The sequence below is a fragment of the Canis lupus genome, chromosome 14 (assembly GCF_011100685.1).
Source record: "Canis lupus familiaris isolate Mischka breed German Shepherd chromosome 14, alternate assembly UU_Cfam_GSD_1.0, whole genome shotgun sequence".
In the NCBI taxonomy this organism is placed as follows: Eukaryota; Metazoa; Chordata; class Mammalia; order Carnivora; family Canidae; genus Canis; species Canis lupus.
In genome coordinates this window covers 43,389,338-43,407,817 of record NC_049235.1, presented here as the reverse complement: position 1 = coordinate 43,407,817, position 18,480 = coordinate 43,389,338, and the positions used below count along the sequence as shown (strand labels likewise).

General features: G+C 43.2%; 1 protein-coding gene and 1 long non-coding RNA gene across 5 annotated transcripts in view; one reads left to right on the top strand and one right to left on the bottom strand.

Moving 5' to 3' along the window:
* The window catches only part of GARS1 (glycyl-tRNA synthetase 1), a 43,670-nt gene extending 38,535 nt beyond the window's left edge, over positions 1–5,135 (bottom strand). Inside the window, exon 1 of one of the 2 annotated variants that reach the window (XR_005369665.1) lies at positions 4,908–5,127. Coding sequence is in view for 1 of the 2 variants with exons in the window: in XM_038557230.1 (XP_038413158.1) it covers positions 4,908–5,135 (228 nt within the window). In the remaining variant the exon portion in view is untranslated. Of the gene's footprint in view, positions 1–4,907 lie in introns of both variants that reach the window. The other variant, XM_038557230.1, reaches the window with a different exon arrangement.
* The window catches only part of LOC111098816, a 31,949-nt gene continuing 18,150 nt past the window's right edge, over positions 4,682–18,480 (top strand). For 2 of the 3 annotated variants that reach the window (XR_005369668.1, XR_005369666.1), the window contains exons 1-2: positions 4,682–4,847; positions 13,910–13,972. This is a non-coding gene — a long non-coding RNA (uncharacterized LOC111098816). The remainder of the gene's footprint in view (positions 4,848–13,909; positions 13,973–18,480) is intronic. The other variant, XR_005369667.1, reaches the window with a different exon arrangement.

Here is an 18,480-nt window from a genome sequence, read left to right as displayed (position 1 = left end):
GCCACCCTATAGCCTACACTTTTAGGGCTTATAGGTGCCCTGTAGGCTAGATTTTTATAACTAGACACAGCAACACAAAAATATACAATGGTATAAAGAGACCCAACCAGCAATTCTGCAAAAACGTTTATCTTGACAGTTTAAAAAAAAAAAAAAAAAAAAGGTTTACAACAAGTTAAAAAAAAAAACAAAGGTCCTTCTTGGCTGCTTTTCTCCACATTAATTACTATGGTAGAGCATCAAGCAATATCCACCAAAATCATTTGAGTGACCTCTTAATTCCAAGCAATGAAACTGAAACTATATCACCAAATCTCTACACCAGTTCCTCCCTAAATCTCCAGATCAAGTGAAAGTCATCTCAATAGATCCTGTTTGTATTGAGACTTGAGATACATATTTCTTCAGCTACAGAATCTCACTTCCTGTTTAGACAAAGCTGGGGGTGGGGAAGCATTCTTGACAGGAAAGTGTGATCAACACAATTAAATGCTGAAGATAGGTAAAATGATGATCATTGAAAAGTACCTGTTAGGGTTCCAGACAAAGGCAGTAGTAGAGCCAAAGGCAGAGAGCAGTGGAAAAAATGAATAAATGAGAAATGAGAAAGCGGAGACAATGAGAGGATAGGAGAAAACACTGAGCTGTAAAGGGAAAAACAGGCTGAGGGGAATGGGAGCTTGTGGGGGGCTGCATTCCAGACAAGGGCCCAAATCTGTCTTCATATAAATCAGATACTTCCATTCCTCTAAAACATCAGTTCCACAATTTCTTGGTCTTAGAACCTCTTTATACAGTTTAAAATTACTGAGGATCCCAAAAAGTTTTGTTGTTGTGGGCTATTTCTACCAATTTTTACTATATTAGAAATTAAAATGCAAATTTAAAATATTAATTCATTTAAATAATAAAAGCCCAATATGTGCCAATGTGCTAACAGTAACATTTCTGTGAAAATAATTGTATTTTCCAAAATGAAATAAAAAGTGAGAGTGGGTTTTATAATTTTGCAAATCTCTTTATTTCTAGCTTAACAGAAGATAGCTAGATTTGCATATCTGCCTCTCTTGCAATATACCATTTTAATGGTGAAGTATACAAAGAATATCTTAAGTTAGAAAAGGGAGAGTTTTAAAAGCTTTTTGAAATAACTGTGGATATTCTTCTTTTAGACTATACCAAAATTCTGACAAGTGGTAGTTTCTTAAAGGTTATTTCTAAAAGGTTACTAGCAATGTGAAATTGGAAGCTATACCAATGAACTTTTTATACTCTGTTATATTAAATCCATTAATGTATCTTAGACTCTGAATAAATCTTTTACCAATACTTGATTCTATAACATCATGCATTGATCATTTGGAAAATATTAGATAACTGAGTTATGTAGATCTTCTAGATACTGACCCATTTATTACACTATATCAAAAAAAGTACATTTGTTAATAACACTACTCATCCCATCAGAAAAGTCTGTTAAGTACTGTGAAGCTGCTAAGCTCATGCAGCAGCAGGTAAGGTTTCCAAAATTCTAAAATTAACCAAAAACCTGATTCAAGTATTGCCTACAAATACTATCAGTTGTTTTCTTGAAATCACAGGCACACTTCACTCATTTTTCAGAAAATGAATGCTTAGTATCCAAAGTGAATTAGACAAATAGTGTCCCATGAAAATAAGACAGTTGAGCTTGCAACTCAATCATACAAGTGTTTTTCCTCAATCATATTTCTGTATGCTTTATGCATATTTCCATTTTGTCACACAGAACACCAAAAAGGTGTATGAACAAAGGTCTGGATTTAATAAAATTAATAATTTTTGCTGCTCCATCAAAGACACTCTAAAGCAAAACAAAAAACAAATACTAAGGGATCCCTGGGTGGTTCAGCGGTTTAGTGCCTGCCTTTGGTTCATGGCGTGATCCTGGAGTCCCAGGATCGAGTCCCACATCAGGCTCCTGCATGGAGCCTGCTTCTCCCTCTGCCTGTGTCCCTGCCCCTCTCTCTGTCTCTCATGAATAAATAAATAAAATCTTAAAATAAATAAATAAATAAAACCTTAAAAAAAGACTGCTCCTTTTTTGAGTTATAATCTTTTTTGTATTAAAATACAATTTCTTTATAAAAAAGGGGGAAAGTAGATGGTAGTCTGAGGATTATACTAGTTTTTTTTTTTTTTAATTTTATTTGGTTAAAAAAAATCTTATTTGGCAAAATGAAGGCTGGCCACACTGCTAATTCTCAACTTTTTTAAAAATAACATTTTATTTTATTATTTAAAGATGTATTTATTTTAGAGCGAGAGTGAGAGCACAAGCCAAGAGAGGGGCAGAAGGAAAGGAAGAGGACCTTAAGCAGACTGAGCATCAAGGAGCCTGACAGAGGACTTGATTCCAAGACCTGAGCAGAAACCAACAGTCAGATGCTTAACCAACTGAGCCACCCAGGTGCCCTAATTCCCGACTTTTTTTTATAAATTCAGTTGCCCTGGGTGCCTGGCTGGCTCAGTTGGTGGACAATGCGACTCCTGATCTCAGGGTCCTGAGTTCCAGCCCTAAGTTGGGGATGGAGATTATATATAAATATATATAAATTATATATACCTTAAGTGCCCCAGGGCGCCCTTGATCAAACAACGAATGTGTTTTCTAGATGCTCTGAAGCCCTCCTACAAGTTCCACAACGAATTCTCCATGAAATAACTAAGAAAATGCCATGGGAAAATACATTTCGATCAATTAACAAGCCAAACCTTTAAAAAGCAACAGCATCCATGTAGTCAAGCAAATTTACATAAAACAGATGCCACTAAGAAGACCGGTTGTTAAGTGCCTTAAAAATCCCACTCCAAGAACATCTTCAATGGTGCAAACTTCACAAAGAATAGATGTCAAATGGATAGATGTGACAATGTCTCATTTCCTCATAAGCAACACAAAAAGAAAGAAAAGAAAGAAAGAAAGCTAGCTTTAATTAGATAATCTTTAAATTCTCTTCCAGGGCAGCCCGGTGGCTCAGCGGTTTAGCGCCGCCTTCAGCCCAGGGCCTGGTCCTGGAGACCCGGGATAGAGTCCCTCATTGGGCTCCCTGCATGGAGCCTGCTTCTCCCTCTGCCTGTGTCTCTCTGCCTCTCTCTCTGTGTGTGTCTCTCATGAATGAATAAATGAAATCTTTAAAAAGAAAAAAAAAAGAAAGAAAGAAAGAAAAAGTTAAATTCTCTTCCAGCTGACACTGGAATCTGCAATTCAATGTTCCAGGTAGCTAACCGATACACGTGTGGTCCTGGAGAAAGAGAAAAAGAACTCTAACTTACAAGAACTAACTTACATCTTCAGGGAAAAAAATCTGAAAAGTTCTCAAAACAAAACAAAAAACCGGAGCCAACATAAACAACACACTAAATAGTAATCACATCAGAAGGTCGTTGCAGGATCAAAGTTTACTTCAGTTAACTAGCTCCACAGTCTTACTACAACATGGTAAGGACACTTTTGCGCTGCAGTTTCAGGCTAACGTGGCAGAGGGAGGGGTTTGGGTGTGTGTTTTTCCAAATTAGATGTAGTCTCCCTCCTCAAGTAAAGGATATGGGGTGGGGGGGAGGACTGAGAGTTACAGAAAGGACAAAGGAACCACACCTCATTTTATTTGGGTAGATTGCCGTGGAGGGAAACAGAAAACAAGCATACACGGTAGTCTGATACCAACAACAAGGAAAAATTAAGCTTATAATGAAATTTCAAGACAAATACTTATTGGATCACAGGCTCTAAGTGGAGAGAAGTCGACATCACAAAGTGGCAGAAATCTGCTTAATTTTTGGCAACTCTGCTCAAAAAAAAAAAATCATTTCCGAGGCAGGGTTCCACCCTCCAGAGCTAAGGCAAGTTATTGCATCAGGCACTCGCGCGGAAGAAACCCCGTTTGGTATTTTACTACTAGGTCACCGACACCCGAGTCCTGTGCCAAGTTTTTGGCTTTTTTTGCCTCACTGGATGTGAGCATCCACTCGAGCTGATCTTTTCCCTCGTCCTCCCTACATTCCAATATTCACGCCGCGCCCTAGGAAAAGGAGGCCTGTATTCAATCATCAAGCCCTCCAGCTCACGAAACTTCCTCCCACCCAACCCCCCCCCAAAAAAAATCAAAACATTTCAAAATGTTGTATAAGGAGGATGGATGGCTGACTTCGCCCAGGTAACTCAGCAACATTTTACAGTCCTCCCAGGTTTGCGATGCGTAAAGCTCACTCAATCCCAAATCGTCTGTCCCTTGGGAACCCGGAGAAGATGACAGGAGCGAGCGAAGGGCGACCAACTCCCATCACGATCAGAGAGAGAAGTTGGGACACCTCCTCTCCACGTTTCAACTTATTTTCTCAGCCTCCTATGTGGCTGAGACCTAAGCACCGAGTGAAGGGAGATGTCAAGGAGGAAACGCTTGATCCAAAGCATCCTGACGATTTAAAAAAAAAAAAGGGGGGGGGGTGTCCAGCAATAAGAAGACAGAACCGACAGCTCCGCTGTGACCCGGGATGAATCAGGACCTCGCCCCCCGGGTGGCACAAAGGGTACCGCAGAGGCCGGAACCCTGGAGCGGGGGATACTGGGCTAGGCCGGGGGTGGGGGGAGCGCGCGGGCTGCGGCCCCGCCCGAGGCCGGAGGGGCGCACACGCGGCCGCGGGCCGGAAGGAGAGCCGAGGGCGAGCGGAGGGCCGCGGGGGGTCGGAGGACACCCCGAGGGGGCCCGCGAGGAAGGAGCCCGACGCACACGGGGACCCGAGTCCAGGGCGGCGGAGGCGACGAAGACCCTAGGGGACCAAGGGCCACCCGCGGATGAAGGAGAGAGGTACCTCGAGGGGGGGGGGGGGCAGAGCCCGGGCCCCGGGGAGCCGCGGAATGCCCGTACCTGCTGGCGCACCGCGAGCCTGAGAGGGGCCAGCACCTCCTCAGCCCCGGCGCCGTCCATGCTGCTGCTCCGGGCGGCGGCGGCGGGGAAGGAGGCCGCGGCGCGGGCGGGCGCGCTGAGCGGCCGGCAGGGCGGGAGAGGAGCGGGCCGGGCCGGCAGCCGGGACGGCAGGGACAGCAGCAGCGCGGCGCGGGCGGCTCGGAGCAGCGCCGAACGCGGAGAGGGCATGAGCCGGCGAGCCTGGGCGGTCCGGGGCGGGCGGGCGGGCGGAAGCGGTGCGCAGGCGCGCAGGAGCGCACGCGCGCAGGGCCCGCCCCCTCCCACGAGCATGATGAAATCGCCGCGTAAACGCCGCGGCGCGCGCGCAGCCGCACATTCCGCACCCCACGACGCGGCGCCGGCTCGGCCGCCCGCAGATTCGACACGGGATGCGCCACCCTCTCTACCTTGGGCGCGCTGGAGGGCGGCGGGACCTCAGGGGACACCCGGGCGACAGATCTGCACGAAGATGGGCCGGGCCCCTCGCCAGCCACTCCGGTAGAGCGGACCGAGACGCGCGAGGACCTTCGCAGCACATAGGCTTGGGGCGCGGATGCTGGGGCTCGCCCGCGGGAATACACACGTCTGCCCGCGTGAAGCCTCCTAACACATCAGGGACGGAGAGTCCATGTTGCTCAAGCCCTCATGCTCCTCGTGTGAAGGCACAAAAGACGTTAATGATTTGCCCATTTTAATACACACCCCACCCCTGCCTCGACCTCATGGGAAGGGCTTTTTGGAGGTGAGCCCTGAGCAACCTTTGCAGGGTGAGCAGGATTTGAACCAGCAGAGATGAGGAAAGGCAAGAGGCAAAGAGAGGAGGAAAGACCAAGAAACAAGATAATGCAGGGAGGGGAGTGGAGCTGAGCATCCAGGTGCCTGCGATTCCCTCCGCCCCCCTCCACCAGGCCTTGCCTCCGCACACCTGCCGCACCTGCCCCTGCCGCACCTGCCAGTCCTGTGCTCGGGGCTCCCCCACCCCAAGTCATGGATGACTTGCCAGACATGGCTTTCTTCCCTGGCTTCTGACCCCAAACGCGGGTCAGCAGGCAAAGCTGGAGTCCCTTTCCAGAGAGGGAATAGGAAATTAAAGAAAGGGTTGGTTTATGGAAATAGCATTGTGCACAACCACTAGGATGTCTAAAATGAAAGTGATAGAAAAATGCCAAGTGAGGCTCTGGGACTGTCCCACACTGCTGAGAGGACTGTGGACTGATACAGCCGCTCTAAGGAACTGTTTGATGGCGTCTACTAAAGCCAACCATACACACATTGCCTGTGACCAAAAGTTTCCAAATTCCCAGGAGTTTGGGAGAGAGTAGACAGGCTCACCAGAATGGGGTTGCCTGTTGCCTTTCCCAGTACTATCGAAGTCCATATTCTCTTCCTGTTCCCATTCGTGGTTCTGGAAAAGTACTGACAGTTGAGCATAAGCAGGGCAGGTGCAGGAGAACCTTCTGTAATATTAAGCAATTTGTACTTTTAAAACTTTTATGTCAAGATTTGATATTTATCACAATTATTTGGGTTTATTTTATTTTATTCTATTTTACTTTAAGACTTCGTAATTAATTATTCACAAGAGAGGCAGAGACATAAGTAGGCTCCCTGTGCAGAGCCTGATGCAGGACTTGATACCAGGACTATGGGATCAGGACCTGAGCCAAAGGCAGATGCTCAACCACTGAGCCACCCAGGCCAGGCGCCCCATATCTGGCTTCATTTTAATAGATAATTTTGAATTTAATGTTTTTAAAGTTGGAAAACAACTTTAACTTGTACATATACTTTTATTTACATTTTTATTAAAACGTATTCAAATTCTGTGTATTTTAAATATAATTCCATATGTATTTGTTGTACTTTAGATCAATAATGTCTCATGGGTTTTCTCGTGAGGACAGTCCCAGCTCTAGTCTCCAAATCTGTTTTCCCCCCTCCAGTGCATCTCCCTACTGCTGCCTCAGTGATTATTTCTAAAAGGCAAAGCTGTGCATCTTGCTCATCTGCTCAGGACACTTCAGTAGGTCCACATGGCCCTTAGCAGAATTCCCTAAGTGGTTTCCCATAGGAAGCTACATCTACAAGACAATAAAAATAGGTTATATTCACTGAAGGTGTACTATGTACAAATTAACATTCTAACTCACCTCTTGTAAATTTATTCACAATCTGATGAAATAGACTCTGTAGTAATTCCCATTTCATAGGTTCAAGATTCAGAGCACTAAGATATAAGTAACTTGGCCATGGTCATATAACTACTGAGTGGAGGACCAGAATGTGAGCTGGGAGCAGAGGCCGTTTTAACATGTAACTTAATGAAGTTCGGTTTGTCTCTTTTCTTTTCCTTTGCTCATTTATTTTGTTTCTTAAATTCCAAATATGAGTGAGACCATGTGGTATTTTCTTTCTCTGACTTATTTTACTTACCGTTATACTTTCTAGCTCTGTCCTTGTTGCAAATGACAAGATTTCATTCTTTTCTTTTTATAGCTGAATAATATTTCATTGTATATATATCCACCACATCTTCTTTATCCATTCACTTATTAAGGGACAATTAAGGGACACTTAGGCTGTTTCCCTAATTTGGTTATTATTAATAATGCTGTGATAAACATAGGAGTGCACATATCCCTTCGTATTAGTATTTTTATATTTTGGGGGTAAATACCCAATAGTGTGATTATTGGATCATAGAGTAGTTCTATTTTTAATTTTTTGAAGAACCTCCATACTATTTTTCACAGTGGCTACACCAGTTTGCATTCCCAACAGCAGTGCAAGAAGGTTCCTTTTTTTCCACATCCTCACCAACACTTGTTTCTGGTGTTTTTTATTTTAATCATTCGTCTGTTGGCCATCTGTATGTCTTCTTTGGAGAAGTGTCTATTCATGTCTTCTGCCCTTTTTTTAATTGCATTATTTGGTTTTGGGGTATTGAGTTGTATCAGTTCTTTTTTTTTTTTTTTTTTTTGTATTTTATGCTTTAGGGAGAAAGACTTTTTTTTTTTTATTGTAGCTCAGTTTGCCAGCATATAGCATAACACCCAGTGCTCATCCCATCAAGTGCCCCCTTCAGTGCCCGTCACCCCCGCCCACCTCCCTTTCCACCACCCCTTGTTCGTTTCCCAGAGTTAGGAGTCTCTCATGTTATGTCTCCCTCTCTGATATTTCCCACTCATTTTCTCTCCTTTCCCCTTTATTCCATTTCACTGTTTTTTATATTCCCCAAATAAACGAGACCATATAATGTTTGTCCTTCTCTGATTGACTTATTTCACTCAGCATAATACCCTCCAGTTCTATCCACCTCTGGAGGCAAATGATAGATAGTATCAGTTCTTTATATATTTTGGATACTAACCCTTCATTTGCGAATATCTTCTCCCATTCTGTAGGTTGCCTTTTAGGTTTGTTGATTGTTTCCTTAGCTGTGCAGAAGCTTTTTATTTTGATGTAGTCCCAATAGTTTATTTTTTCATTTATTTCCCTTGCCTCAGGAGGCATACCTAGAAAAATGTTGCTACAGCCAATTTCAGAGATTACTGCCTGTGCTGTCTTCTAGGATTTTTATGGTTTCCGGTCTCACATTTAGGTCTTTAATCCATTTTATTTTTTTTAAGATTTTATTTATTTATTAGCGAGAGAGAAAGAGGCAGACGGACTTGATCCCGGGTCTCCAGGATCAGGCCCTGGGCTGAAGACGGCGCTAAACTGCTGAGCCACCCGGGCTGCCCTCTTTAATCCATTTTAAATTTACTTGTAAGTCATCCAGTTTCATTCTTTTGCATATAGCTATTCAGTTTTCCCAACACCGTTTGTTGAAGAGACTGTCTTTTTCCCATTGTATATTCTTTTCTGCTTTGACCATATAATAGTGGGTTTATTTCTGGGTTTTCTATTTCTGTTCCATGGGTCTCACCCCGAGATTGTTTTCTTGATTTCACTTTCTGCTGCTTCATTGTTGGTATATAGGAATGCAACATGGGGCGCCTGGGTGGCTCAGTCGGTTAAGTGTCTGCCTTCGGTTCAGGTCATGATCCTGGGTCCTAAGATGGAGCCCTGCATCAGGCTCCTGCTCAGCAGGGAGTCTGCTTCTCCTTCTGTCCCTCCCCCCCACTCATGCTTGCACTTGCTCTCTCCCTCTCTGAAATAAATAAAACCTTAAAAAAAGGAATGCAACAGATTTCTGTACATTGGTTTTTATATCCTACAACTTTATTGAATTCACTTATTGGTAGTCTTTTGATGGACTCTTTAGTTTTCCTATAGGTGGATTTCTCAGATTTCACTACTGAGTGTGATGTTTGCTATGGGTTTTTCATGTAAAGACTTTATTATCTTTTTTTTTAAGATTTTACTTTTTTATTCATGAGAGACACAGAGAGAAGCAAAGACATAGGCAGAAGGAGAAGCAGACCCCTGTGGGAGCCTGATGTCAGACTTGATCCCAGGATCCTGGGATGATGACCTGATCCGAAGGCAGACACTCAACCACTGAGCTACCCAGGTGCCCCAGACTTTATTATCTTGAGATATGTTCCCACTAGACCTACTTTGCACAAGATTTTTTTTTGTCACAAATGGATATTTTACTTTGTGAAATGCTTTTTCTGCATCTATTGAAATGATCATATAGTTTTTATTCTTTTTCTTATTGATGTGACATGTCACACTGATTGTTTTGCAAGTATTAAACTACCTTTATCCCAGGAATAAATCCCACTTGATTGTGGTATATGTTTTTTTTTTTAAATATAATGTTGGATTCCCTTTGTTAATATTTTGTTGAGGATTTTTGGATCTATATTCATGGGAGATATTGGCCAGTAGTTCTCTTTTTTGTAGTATCTTTATCTGGTTTTGGTACCAGGGTGATACTGGCCTCATAGAATGAATTTGGAAGTTTTCCTTCTTCTTGTATTTTTTTGGAATAGTTTGAGAAGAATAGGTATTAACTCTTTAAATGTTTGATAGATTTCTCCTATGACGGTCTTCTGGTCCTGGACTTTTGTATTCTGGGAGTTTTTTTGATTACTGATTCAATTTCATTGCTGATAACTGGTCCATTCCAATTTGCTATTTCTTCCTGCTTTCATTTTGGTAGGTTATATGTTTCTAGGAATTTATCCATTTCTTCTAGATTGTCAGTTTGTTGGCCTATAGGTTTTCATAGTATTCTGTTACAATTGTTCATATTTCTTTGGTGTTGGTTGTTATTTCTCCTCTTTCATTAGTGATTTTGTCTATTTGGGTCCTCTCTCTCCTTCTCTCGCTCTCTCGCTCTTTTTTTTTTTTTTTTTTTTAATGAGTCTTGGTAGAGGTTTCTCAATTTTGTTAATCGTTTCAAAGAACCAGTTCCTGGTTTCTTTGATCTGTTGTATTTTTTTAGTTTCTATGTCATTTATTTTTGTTCTAAACTTCCTCTTGCTGGGTTTGGGTTTTGTTTGTTGTCGTTCCTGAAGACTATTCTCAGTTTACATGATTTTCTTTCCTCTCCTTTGCTCAGCTTGGTTACTTTCCAATACTCTGCCTTCCAGTTCATAAATTCATTCCTCTACTTCATTTAGCCTCCTACTTATTCCATCAAGTATATTTTTTATTTGATTTGCTGTGTTCTTGATCTCTGATTGGTTCTTTTTTATCTCTGTGTTAAGGGTCTCACTGATGTTTCCCTACTCTTTTCTCAAGTCCAGAGAGTATCTTTATGATCATTATTTTTAAATCTCTATCAGACATATTATTTACATCCATTTCACTTTGGTCTCTTGCTGTCGTTTGATCCTGTTCTTTTGCTTGGGAGATATTTCTCTGTCTCCTCATTTTGTCTTTTTCTTTTTGGTTGGTTTTGTGTGTGTGTGTGTGTGTGTGTGTGTGTGTGTGTGTGTGTGTGTTAGGAAAGTCAGCTACTTTTCTGGTTTTTAACAATAACAGCCTTATGAAGAAGAGGTCCTGTAGTGCCCTGCAGTGTGGTGTTCCAGTTCCCCAGGGCGTGGCACTTCAGGGAGTATCTCCTAAGTGTGTTGCCTGTGCTCTGCTGTTGAGTTTTCTCCTCTTTTTCCTTCATCCAGTTATTTGCAGAGGCTCTCTTTGCCTATTGTGGGGAGTGTTTGGTCCCCAGCAGGAATGGGTTGCATTTTATCAAGGTGTGGGGTGGTCTGCTTGTGAAACAAGATATACACCCACTGCAGCTGGAACTGAGATCTTGCAAAATGAACAAGTCTAGAGATGTGTTGTTAGCCGGATTTGCACAGGTCTGGTGAGCATAGATTAAGGTGAGCGTGACTGGAAAAGGCAGATCTGTTAGATGGTGTTGGGGGGTGCTGGTGCAAGCAGGTTAAGTAGAGAGTTTTGTTGAGGTTTTGCTGCCTGCAGGTAGCCATTGTTTATGCTGAGGGGCACAAGAGGAAAGTAATGCCTGCCAGCTCCTTTGTTCCTAGAGGGGTCTCCCTGTGACCCTTCTCTCTCTAGGCCACACTTTGAGATAAGCAAATCACTCTCCCTCTCATCTGCAATCACCTTCCCTCTCATCTACCCCTGGCATTTTTTAAACTGATAGGTCTATGCTGCATCTGCATAGGCTGTTGTCATACTATCTCTTTAAGGATAAGGAGTCCACTTCCTAACCCTCTCCAGGCTCCCCCAGAGCTGAGCCTGCAGATTTTTAATTTCTAGGCTTTAAATCCTGCTGGTTGTAAGAACCCATGAAACTGTCACCTCTGTCTTTCAAAAGCAAATGTTGTGGGGATTTATTCTTCCTGTTTATGGGCTCTCTGCTGTGATAGTCTGTTTTCCGTCCTTTTCCATGTCACTGACTTCTTCCCCGTCTCAGATGGCTATGGTCCGTTTTGCTTCCAGACTGCGTCTTTACCCTTCCTGCCTTCTTTGATGAGGCCTCTTCTCAACCTTTGGTTGTGGAGTTTGTCTGCCAGTCTTCAGATTGTTTTCAGGGTTATTTATGCTGCTGTGAGTGTTACCTAGTTGTATGCTTGGAACAGGGTAACCTTATGGTCCTCCTGCTCTACCATCTTCCCCAACACTAATTGTTAAATGGAAGAAAGCTCACAATATTTATTTCACCATTGATCAGATACAGTGCTTGTGTTGCAAATAAATTGACTATATTAGTGTAAGGCCATTTCTGTGATCCTTGTTCTATTCTAGTGATCCATCTGTCTGTCAACCTTTATGCCAATATCACACTTTCTTGACTGCTGTTGCTTTAGAGTAAGTCTTGAAGTCAGATAATATACATTTTCCATCTTTCTTTCTTTTTCAAAATTGTTTTTGACTATTCCAGGTCCTTTCCATTTTTGTATAAATTTTAGAATTGATTTGTCAATTAAAAAAATAATTCGGGAGAAATGACAGCTTAATACAGGCTTTGGGTGTCTTTTGTTAAACTTATTTTTAAGTGTTTTATTTGTTAGCTCTGAGTGTTAATTTTGTTTTTCAATGGTTTGTTACTAATGTTTAGAAATATAATTGATTTTGTATAGTGATCTTTCATTTACTAATTTTAGTAGTTGGGTTTTTTTTGGTAGATTCCTTGGGATTTTCTACATTAATGATCATGTCATTTGTATATAGAATCAGTTTTACTTCTTCCTCTCCAATCTTTACACTTTTTTTTTTTAACTTGCCTGGCTGTATAGTCCACGTCATCTTGTACAATAATGAATAGAAGTGGTGAGGATGGGGTACCTATCAGCTCAGTCGGTTAAGTGTCTGCCTTTGGCTCAGTTCATGATCCAAGGTCCTAGGATCGAGCCCCACATTAAACTCCCTGCTCAGTGGGGAGTCTGCTACTCTCTCTTCCTCTTCCCCTCCCCCGTCCCTCTCTGCTCATACTCTCTCTCACTCACTCTCTCTCAACCAAATAAATAAAATATTAAAAAAAGACTTATTTAATTTCCATATATTGAAAACTTTAAACATACACTATTATATTTTTATTTTTGCTTTCTAGCTTTATTCCCATGTGATTAGAGAAAAACATTTGAAATTTATCAACTTCAGTAAATTTTGTGACCCAGCATATGGCAGTACCTTGGTGAATGTTCCATATGTACTTAAAAAGAATATGCATTACATAGTTGTTATGCATAACATTTTATAAGGGTCAGTTAGATAAGGTAGTTGATAATGTTTAGATAAGGTGGCTGTTCAGATCTATGTCTTACTATTTTTTTGTCTAGTTCTATAAATAACTGAGAGAGGATGTTAAAGCCTCTGATAGTAAATTTGTCTATTTTTACCTTTTGTTCTCTTGTGTTTGCTTCATGTATTAACTTTATTAGTCACATACACATTTATAATTGTTACATCTTTTTGCTGATACTTTTGTTATTATAAAATGTTCATCTCTAAATATATCTCTATCTTTAAGTCTACTTAGTCTCATATTAAGATAGCCACTGAAGCTTTTTTATAATCAGTGCCAAGGGCTAATGAGGAGCTGAGTCCTCTTGCCATAAGCCTTATGTGTGGACCACCTAGGAGTCATGCCTTCCAGCCCCCATCCAGCCTTCAGATGACTGCAGCCCCAGTCAACATCTTGGATCTAACCATATAGGAGAAGGTCCTGCCCAGAACCACCTAGCTGAGCTGCTTCCAAATTTCTGATATATGGAAAATGTGAGATAATAGATGTTTGTAGCTCTTTAAACTGCTGAGTTTGGGGATAACTTGTTACACAACAACGGATAACTAATACAGGGTTCTTCCCTGAACTGGTTGTACAGTCCCTTTTTTTGAGAAATGAGTGACCAAACTGCTGGCTTTCAAGGAACCTTCTGAGGCTTTGACAGTGATTGTCACTGCAGTGAGAATAATATACTCCCTGAATCTTTTTACTACAGAAAATCCAGGTACCTATCATATTCAGTAAACATTTATCCCTTTACCTAAGAAACAGAAAACTCCACAGCTTGATTTTCTGGGCCTTTTTTACTTAGGTGCAGGGAGCTACAGTGGAGGCTAAAGCAGAGAGATGCCCTGAAGATGATTATAAATATAGGGTGAGTGAACCTGGCCTGTGATCCAGGTGGTCTGGCTTCCATAATTCTCTTGCACTGACTCTCCTTTCTGGCCCCTAAACCATTGACAAAGTTTTGCGTCAACTTCCAGCCTCCCTTAGCAAAGATTTGTTTCAGCCTCTGTTATCCAACAACAAGGATGTAAGGATGTTTCCTTGAAACCTTAGTGATAATGTCCATGGCTAAGGCAGGGTAATTTATTGTAAGATTAATTTCTGTTTGATTTCACTGGCGTAGAAGCATCAGGAAAAAAAGAGAACAGCTTCTGTCCCCTTCCTCCTTGATTCCCAGGGCATAGGTAAAGGAAGATTTAATCTTCTAAAACTCTGAAATTAGGAGCCAGGGGATGATCTGCACTTAAGGCTTGTACAGTGAGAAGCAGAAGTGGCTAGAGTAGTAAGATTTTCTCTGAAATGAGGAATAGACATCTATGGACCCATAAGAAATGGAGACCAGCAACTGTTCCCAAAAACCATCTGGTCACAGTGCTAGGGTCTCAGTGAGAGGTGGTTAATGTGACACCGATAGGGGGACTGGATCCAAGTGCTAGGACTTGGCTTTGAAAGGATTCTTTGCTCCAGCTTGGCACAAAAGTGACCAAACTGTTGGCCTTCAAGTCACCCCCTAAGGATTTGGACAGGGAATGTCCAGTGGTGAGGCAGTGTCTCCACTAAAACTTCTGTGATGCTTAAGAGCCCTGATGCCTGTCACATAGTTACTCAGTAAACATTTACCAAGCACCTACTCTGTGCCAAACATTGTTCTAGATACTGGAGGAACAGATTGAACACAACCAACAAATTTCCTCTTCATAGGAACTTAGATGCTTTGAAACAAAGTGCACAATATGAAAGTAAGCTGGTTAGGGATGCCCGAGGGGCTCAGTCAGTTAAGCATCTGACTCTTGTTTTTGGCTCAGGTCATAATCTCAGGTTCCATGCTGGGCCTAGAGTCTTCTTGAGATTTTTTCTTTCTCCCTCTCCATCTGCTCCTGCCCCCCATTCATTCTCTCTCTCTCTCTCTCTAAAATAAAACAAATAAAATCTTTTAAAAAATAAGCTGGCTAATAAATAATTTCAGATAGTGATAAGGACTCTAAAAATAATAAAGCTGGGAGGGGCACCTGGGTGTCTCAGTCAGTTAGGTGTCCAACTTTTAATTTCAGCTCAGGTCATGATCTCAGGGTTGTGAGATCAAGCCCCACATCAGGCTCCACGCTAAGCATGGAGTCTACTTGAGATTCTGTCTCTCCATCTACCCCACTCTCTCTCTCTCTCCACCTCTCTAAAAAGTAATAATAATAGGGGTGCCTGGGTGGCTCAGTCAGTTAAACCTCTGTCTTCAGCTCAAGTCATGATCCCAGGGTCCTGGGATAGAGCCCCACATCAGTCTCCCTGCCTGGCAGAGATCCTGCTTTCCTTCTCTGTCTGCTGCTTCTCCTGCTTGTGTTCTCTCTCTCTCTGTCAAATAAATAAATAAAATCTTTAAAAAATATTAATAATAATAAAGCAGGGAAATTTGGAAAAGCATGATATGGGATGAGGCTAGTCTTTACATAGATGGTCAGGTGTCTCCAAGCAGGTGACATTTGATCTGAGATAATAGAGATAACAAGGAATCAGCCATGAGAAGCTCTAAAATAGTGGCATGTGCAAAGGCCCTGAGGCAGGGACCTACTTAGCTTGCATAAAGAATAGTTAAGAAAACCCATGTGTCTGTAATGTTGTGAATGAAAAGGAGAAAGATATGAAATAAGATCAGAGAAGTCAACAAAGTCCAGATCATATAGATATTATAGGCCATGATTTTTAAAAAATGCTATTTATTTCACCTGCAAGGGGGAGTTGCTAAAGCATTTTAAGCAGGGGAGTAAATGGTCTGACATCTGTTTTAAGATGATCATTTTGGCTGTGTGTGAAGATTGGGCTGGAGTGAGACTTTCCTTTGGGGAGTTCTGGAACCATGCTGACAAGAGTCCCCTGTACTCGTGGAGCCATTTGCCATAGTGTGTGGGCTGCACTCGGTCCTTGGCAGGGAGAGCCTGCAGGAGGCATGCCTCAGCACCAGCTCTGTCATAGATTTCCAAGGGCAGCAGGAGGGGTCCTTGGTCAGCGACACTCCCTGTAGTAGGAGCTCTGTAAGGCACATTTTGATGGGGCCTCACCTCCCATCAGGTCAACATTTAACTCAGGTTTTTTTTTTTTTTAAGATTTTATTTATTTATTCATGAGACATACATACACACACAGAGGAATCCTGGCAGAGGGAGAAGCAGGCTCCCGGCAAGGAGCCCAATGTGGGACTCGATCCCAGATCTCGGGATCACGTCCTGAGCCAAAGGAAGATGCTCAACCGCTGAGCCACCCAGGTGTCCCAAACCCAGGTTTAGATTTAGTTTTGTCTCGTCCCTCTGGATCCTTTGAGTTCCAGCCAATGGAACACAATTGAATTTGCCGCATGCTACTTCCCAGCCTCACCTAGCGGAACTCCTGTGTGCCGTCCTTCTGCCCTTCCCTCTCTGTTGGCTGGAGATTGTTATCCACATGTTAAATAAAGACAGCAGAGCCTGGTCCCTGAGTAACTGTGTGAACAGAGCCCATTGCTCCACCTTTTCCTGATAAGCTCTTTAAACTGTTGACAGGAGCGAAAAGTAAATCTCTATTGCATTTGAGCTGTGATACATTCTGGTCCATTCGTTAGAGCCACAAGCTCACCAGAGTTACTACACTGCTGTGGGCCAGCTATGAAAAAGATGGTAAAGAGACCCAAGACACAGAAGAAGGGGGAGAGATCAAAGAGAGCATTTGATTTACAGAAGTTCTGTGGATACATGAGTTTTTAGGAGAATGGAGTTGGCCTGTACTGGGATCACTCACGGCTGATGGGCAGTTATCCTGTGTGAGTGGACTGACTGTGTGAGTGGTCCTGGTACCTTCTCTGGGCCAGTATCTCCCTAGCTTTCTCATGCCCCTACTTGCAGTGAGATACCCACCCCTTCTCTTTTGCCTTCTTCTCCTGCTGTTTGTCTTCCCCTGCTCCCAGAGCTCCAGCCCATGCCTCTAGGATCCTGAGGGATGCTTCCCAGACCTTGGTAAGAGGGAGGAGTCTCCTGTCTAAGCCCAGCTCTTCCCCTAACTCTGTCTTTTGTTTTCAACAAGGCCTTTCATCTCTCTGGCCTCAGTCTCCCTCTCTAAACAATAAAGGGGGGGCAGCCTGGGTGGCTCAGCGGTTTAGCGCCTGCCTTCAGCCCAGGGTGATCCTGGGGATCCCAGATCGAGTCCCACGTCAGGCTCCCTGCATGGAGCCTGCTTCTCCCTCTGCCTGTGTCTCTGCCTCTCTCTCTCTCTCTCTCTCTCTCTCTGTGTGTGTGTGTCTGTCATGAATAAATAAATAAAATCTTAAAAAAAAAAATAAACAATAAAGGGGGCTGGACCTGCTGACTTCTGGCCCTTTCCCACTCTCACTATGGGTTTATGAACTTGTGACTTAGGGAAACACGTCTGTAAGAAATGGAAGGAGAGCAGGTTCCCCTCTGTCCAGCAGAGGGGACCAGTTCCTCACAAACTAGCATCTAGGAAGCGATCGAGCTGTCAGGTGCTTGCAGGCCCGTCCTTCAGAGGCTTTCAGAGCAGAAAGGAGCCAGAGGTCTGAGCATGAGAGAGCCCCGGCACCAACATGGTGAGCTCATGGAAGCCCGCCAAGCCCTTCTCCGCTCTATGAGAAGTCATTCAGGCCCGTCAAGCCTCTCCTGCAGAGAAGGGGTGGGGCAGTCACCAAATATTCGTGGGGCTCTGACTTTGCCAATTTGATGGGAAGGAGGAAGCTTATGTAAGCTAGAAAGACAAGACAGGCAAAAACAGACCAACAGGAGGATCCCTGGGTGGCTCAGTGGTTTGGCACCTGCCTTCAGCCTAGAGCCTGATCCTGGAGTCCCAGGATCAAAAAAAAAACAAAAACAAAAACAAAAAAAAACAACAAAAGCCTCACCAAAGCTTTTACTCCCAGATTGACAAGTCTGCAGCAGAACGGGTCTTCAGACTTTGGGTTGTAGTTTGAATTGTGCCTCTTCAGAACATCAGGCCACCTCAGAATGTGACCTTATTTGGAAGGAGGGGTCAGTGCAGATAGAATTAGTTGAGTTCATACAGGAGTAGGGTGGACCCTTAATCCAATATGACTGGTGTCCTGATAAAATGAGGGGAATTTGGACACAGAGGGAAGATGGCCATGTGAAGATGGAGGCAGAGGTTGGAATCATGCCACCAGAGGCCAGGTAACCCCTGGAGCTGCCAGAGGCTGGGAATACCTCCCATAGAAGCTTCAGAAGGAGCATGGGCCCTGCCAATGCTACGAGCCTCCAGAACTGTGAGATGATACATTTCTGTTGTTTAAGTCACCCAAATTTGGGGTACTCTGCTATAGCAGCCCTAGCAAACCAGCATACTTGGCCTCTCATCTTCCACGGCAGAGGCGGTGCATTGGCTCCGTCC